At 47.5% G+C, this 6,000-nt stretch overlaps 1 protein-coding gene across 1 annotated transcript in view; it reads left to right on the plus strand.

Annotated features, from left to right (window-relative positions):
- The window catches only part of CCT7 (chaperonin containing TCP1 subunit 7), a 144,796-nt gene extending 142,384 nt beyond the window's left edge, over positions 1-2,412 (plus strand). The window contains exon 12 of the mRNA XM_085642772.1: positions 1,848-2,412. Coding sequence (XP_085498898.1) covers positions 1,848-2,072 — 225 coding nt within the window. The 3' untranslated portion in view covers positions 2,073-2,412. The remainder of the gene's footprint in view (positions 1-1,847) is intronic.
- Positions 2,413-6,000: the final 3,588 nt, after the last annotated feature.

Raw genomic sequence — 6,000 nt, forward strand, 5'->3', positions numbered from 1 at the left:
GCGTAAGTTAGCATCCAAAAGCCATCATGAGCTAAAAACAGGTGATTAATATCTATAGCCCTGTGGGTAACATTGGCTATTCTTGAAGACAAGATTTTAATTACATTTTATGGTCTATATTTAATAATGTATTGACTGGTCCAAAGGGGCCTCTTGAGCTTTCCAGTTGAGGGTAAAAGAACCCAATTACCATGGCGGAAAGTAACTGGGTGAAGTCATGATTTTCCAAATGTTTAGACTGTTTAAATTAATACATACGAGAATTTGTTTTATACTGTCTTTTCTTGATTTTTCTCTTCCTGTACCTCTCTCTGTGGTTGGCCTTAGTGGAAGAAGGTACAGGCGCACTGGAAGCCAAGTCTTCCCTGGAGACTCACACTTGTCTTAGGTCTTGAAGCCTTCAGACCTCACCCACTACCTGATAACGTCTCTGCCTTCAAAGTTCATTTTAACATTATTTGGCAAAATTCACCATTCTTGACGGAATGTGAGGCTGGGAGAAAAACCATACAGACCATGTGAAGATCTGTAGCAGTCTGTTCTCTCCACAAGAAAAACATTTCACAAAAAGTGGAGGCTCTGTGCTGGAAAAGAGTTTAAAAGACAGCAAAACACAGTGAAGAAAACACCCAGTGTTCCAGAAGATTGCTCGCATGAGCCAAAGTGATTCTTTTACTCCATTAGCACAGGTTTCTGTCTGGGTCACAATCCAGGCAGCCTGGCGACTGCTACTGACATGTTATTAGTTTTCCGACTAACTTCCAGCAGCACTAAAAATACTTCTGGGTGAATTTGAACTTTTAGAATGACACCAGCCTAACATCAGAAATAGGGCTTTGAGTCACATGGGGGTGTTGTGAAGGAAGACACTAGGAGAGGTAGCTAGTAGCCTTAGTATGTGAATTGCCATCCTCTTTTGTGGTCTCCTCTCAGAAGCAGCTGTAGTTTCAGAGGAGTCGAGCATTGAGTCTTCATGTGCAGCAGGCGTTCAGAACTAGATGCAAACTCTGCAGAGAGGTTTCGTTACGTTCCTAGCTTACTGCCTACAAAGCTCCATCCACGCAGTAGCTTTCAAAGCGAGCACAAATGCTCTTAGACTAACTGTTTCTTTATGATTAGTTGGTTGTTGCTGGATCTAATTCATGGATCAAATCTGTTTTGTCAGTTATTAGTGGATTTAAACACCACATATATCTACTGGATTGAATTTAAAGCATCCACCAAGCTATAGTAATTTATCAGTCCTTTGTTTCGTGTAGTAATAAGTGCCTCTGCCAATGAACTGCATTTTTTCATAAATGAAGGTGTGGGATTCTACAATTAACCCTGATTTATGAGTTCAGGTCTCTTCTAGGAAGTCAGAGTTAGCCATATACTTCATCACTTTACTTGGGAGAACGTTGACGTGAAGATTACTATGTTTACCATACAACTTTATTAGAAGTCGTCCATTGTTTATTCATAGGAATATGTCCAATTAGCAAATTAAGCCCAAGGGAAAGAAAACCCATTTAAATGATGCCCTTCAAAGGGCACTACTTGCCTAATTTGGTATTTCCCCATGATCCAGTATTACCCCATGTAGTATAAAGTAGGTTGACATCAGCCCTGCACTTGCACACCATCTGACTGATTTTGTAATATTAATCTTTAAAATGTTGTTCTGTGAAAACAAAGGTTAAAATGGTCTGGTCCTCTTTGTTTGCTGTACTGTAAAGAATTGTTTTTCAAGTTGTAATACTTATTTTGCCTCAACCAACTTAGTGTAATTGTATTGGTTAGGAAATATCATATAGCTACACATTGTAGTGAATGCATGAATGTCTGATTTTGGATTTTTCTTGCAGGGAGGCATTTGGTACGGAGTGGATGTCAACAATGAAGACATTGCAGACAATTATGATGCATGTGTCTGGGAACCAGCGATTGTACGAATCAATGCTTTAACAGCCGCTTCTGAGGCTGCCTGCCTTATTCTATCAGTGGATGAAACCATTAAGAATCCCAGATCCACAGTAGACTCATCTCAGGCTGGCCGTGGTCGTGGAAGAGGAAGGCCACACAACCACTAAAAACAACCCATCTGCATTCTACAAGCTCCAGCATCAGTGCGCCATTGTTATCTAACTTCTCGAGTGTTGGATAAAGATCATATTCATGACATTCAGTTATCTTAATGTAGCTTCATGACAATTCTCTGTATCCAAGATTTTGTGGTCCTGGAGCTAGGCGTTGCTCCTTTCTTTCATATTGCTGGTCACACTAGCCTCCTACAGTTTCCTTAAAAAATGTATTGCAGTGTGCTAGAAAGAAAAGGTGGTATTTGTTCTTGTATTTATTAATTTTTTTAAGTTTGTGTTGACAAAGACACAAATGTACACAATACCTATTAAAAAGCACTTTGCAAACTTACTGATGCCAACCTGTTAATGTTTTCTCTAGTTTACGAACAACTTTCCTGCATTGTACATTGTAGACAACAAGAAAAGGAATGCATTTTAAGCATTAGATCCTCCACAGTAATATTTTTATAATAATACCATGTCGGAGGAGAATTTTGAATAATATGTCCACCTGTGAAGCCTTCTTTAAATTCGCATGCTTTCAATATAGTCTTTCAAATTTGTAGACTGTATACCTTACATCTTGTTGTCAAAGGGGCTACACATGGTACCATCCACAAACACTCAATTCCATAATCTGTCTGATTTGTTGATGAAAAACGCACCCGGTGATAGCCTGTCGGGCTCAATTTCTTTTTCTGGGAGAATGCCACGACTCTGAATACAAATTTGAAATCTGCATTGCAGCATTATTGCTCCGAAAGATCAAATTGTATAAAGAAGGGAAGAAGACAGTGCTGTCTCCTAGGCTTTCATTGTAAAGAGAGAAAAGGGGCGTTGTCCCTTTATTCCTGAAGATTCTGTACTCGCAGTGCACCCAGTTTGCCTGTGAGAGCAAGTTATTTTCCTAGCTCAGGACCTTGAGACCACAGTGAGGTGTTCAACCTCAAATTTTTTTTACTTTCACTCTGTTTTCTAACCTTTTCTGTAGAGTGACACAAAATTCTTCTTCGAATACTTTATTTCGGTCAATAGACCATAAAAGTGCAAGTGCAATAGATCATACAATACATTAAAAGTCAAAGTACGCATTCACATATCCAACAAAAACCTGGTTTGCAATTACAATTGATGGACCTACACCCCAATAAATATCCAAAATAGGTATAACAGATATATAGTACCATGTTTAAATATACAGAGTTAAAATGTACAATTAGGCAAAATATGCAGTCTATTAACCCAATACAGTCCTAGTTTACAAAAAAAGAATTACCCCTGTAATAGAAATGCCTATAATAGGTATACAATGCTCCCTCAAGCTAAAAATCAGCTAAAACTGATTAAGACGAGCTGTATAGTAAATTAAAATTGACAGGGTCCCATTAAAAGATTTCTCAAGTCTGTGGGTTGGTGGTGGGCGTGGCCAACAGCATGGCCGGGTAGCTGCGCTCTCTGTGAACTCCGCTTGCCCCGATCCCAATCCTGAGTTAATCCTGTTCCTCCTCACCCTTTAATTAAACTCACCTGTGGCTGAAGTGACCGAGCAAGCGGTGATGTGCCCGACTTGGAGTTTCGTGGTTCTTACCCGCTGGAATTGGAGCCTTTTTGGCGCGACAGTCGGCGTGCGGCTCCTAAGATGGCGGCCGGGGAAGCTCGAAGGAGGATCTGAGCAGATGCGGTGGGACCCTCTCCCGGCGTGACTGGTGGTGCTGGCCGACCGATTGTGGCCTGAGGGGCGGATGCAGGGACCCGCTCTGCCTCCTGTGGTGGCGACGCTATAGGCGGCTTCTGCCCGCGCCCTGGGGACTCCGGCTGCAGAGGGTCTGCTGGGACTGTGGAGGCGGGGACCCGAGGAGGGAAGTCTGTCCCAGCGGTAACTGCAGCGAAGCCCTGTGATCATGAGGGCCGCTGTGGAGACCGGGGGGGTGATGCCAGGAGCCCGTGAGGGGAGGCGCCCGTGCCCCGGAACCACAGAGTAGGACCCCACGGGAGGCAGCGGTGAGTGGCAAATTTCGTGAGCGTGCACGCCGCTTGGGTGTGACGGGGGACAGTGGCATTGAGCGCTGCCCTGTCTTCCCTTTTGAACCGTGAGGCACCCGAGAGCCAGTGGCTGCCTCTTTGGCTCCCTCTTTGGGCTTGTGGAGTGGTGGGGGTCCGAAGAGGAGGACGATCGGCCTTAACGTTTGGAGGAGCCCTGGGCCTTCGGCAGCTGTAGTGGAAGTCTATGTGAGCCGGCGGAGGGGAGCCCCTGTTGATGGGCGTGCGGCTCTCTGTGTCCTCTGCCTCCAGTTCTGCTGCATGAAAGGGACCTGACTATCCCCATGGCCCATTAGCATGAACTCCAGGGCACTACTACCTGCAGTACCTGGCTGTTGGCTCTTTGGGCAGATGGTGAGAGGGGTACAGCTGCCCTGCTCTCCAGCGCTTGGGGCCCCAGGTGGGGGAAAGCCTGCACTCCTGGTCTCTTGGACGTACTGTGTGGAGCGGGGAGGCTCTGGAGGCGGGTGGCCACTTTTGCTGAGGGGCAACAACTTGGAAGGTGCTGATCCCCCCCCCCCCCCCCCCTCACCCCCCCCCCCCCCCCCTCACCCCCCCCCCCCCACACACACACAACATCCCCGACACACACTCACAACATCCCCCCCCCCCTGTATTGCATCCCTTGATGTGCCAGGCGTGAGATTCGCCTGGTTGGGACTTCCTACACCACGGTGATCCTGACGTCTTAGTGCTGCAGGGTTGGCAGCCACCCCCTCCCCCTAGCCATCCCCTCCCCTGGGAGTTTCATCTAAGGGGGACTAGCGGCGTCTGTCTGCATACTGCTTGACCACGATGGCAAAAGGCAAGGAGCCCAAAACGGCCAAGCAGGGCAAGTTGGACCGCTTCACGAGAGTTTTTCCTGCGCCCGGAAGAGATCCTGCAGGCGATTTGCGCTTCTCGAGAGAACCTGGAGGGCAAGTTGGTGGAGGTGCAGACAAAAGTCTCCTTTCTGCGACAAGACCTGCGCAAGGTTTCTTCGAGAGTGACTGAAGTTGAACAATGTGTCTGGGACCTTGAGGACACCTCGCAGACCACGTGTAAAGATGTAAAGGATCTTCAGGTGGCAGTGAAGGGCGTGCTCTGGAGAGTCGACTATGCTGAAAACAGGGCCCGCAGAAATAACCTGCGATTTATAGGCTTTCCAGAGAACGCAGAGTGCTCGGACCCAGGACACTTTCTTTTGACTTTTCTTAAGGATGCCCCTCCTGGGGCATGGGGTTAGGCCGCTGCCGGGGCTCCGCCCCCCACCCCCCCCCCCCCCCGCCCCTCCCTCGGCCGTTGATAGCTCGATTCTTTAAATTTCAGGACAGGGATCTGATACTCGGGGAGCTGTGGAAGAAGGGTGAGATCAAATATGAGGACACGAGAGTGATGGTCTTCCCAGATTATTTGCGTGATGTTTAAAAACGACACCTTTGACCCTATAAAAGTGAAACTTTGTGCCCTTGGGATCCAATATATGTTGCTGTTCCCGGCCAAACTTAGTTATCTTCCAGGGTACCAAGCAGTTCTTCCAGACACCAGAGGAGGTGTGGTCCTGGATTGAGGAACAGCTTCTACGACGTGGGTCCCCTTCCGCCGCTCTCCTGTCCGCCAACAAGCAACCCAGCCCTGGCTGGGAGAGGCCTCCAGTGAAGAGAAGGAAAGTATGCTCAAGCGCCGGAACTCTCTTAGAAATACGCCGAGGCGATCCCTGAGGCCCAGAGACCACAAGGCCACCATATCGGACTCTGATGACGACGACACAGCCGTGGAATGCGCATCACAAACTTCTGAGGCCTAGCGGCCATGGAGACTGATCAACCGGAGAACCTTGATTCCCGGCTTTCAGACCCTACACACCCTCTTCGGAAAATATTCAGCAGCTGGAGGCCTCGGGTCTCCTGGGGGGGAA

Source organism: Triturus cristatus, chromosome 2_2 (genome assembly GCF_964204655.1).
Source record: "Triturus cristatus chromosome 2_2, aTriCri1.1, whole genome shotgun sequence".
NCBI classification, from domain to species: domain Eukaryota; kingdom Metazoa; phylum Chordata; class Amphibia; order Caudata; family Salamandridae; genus Triturus; species Triturus cristatus.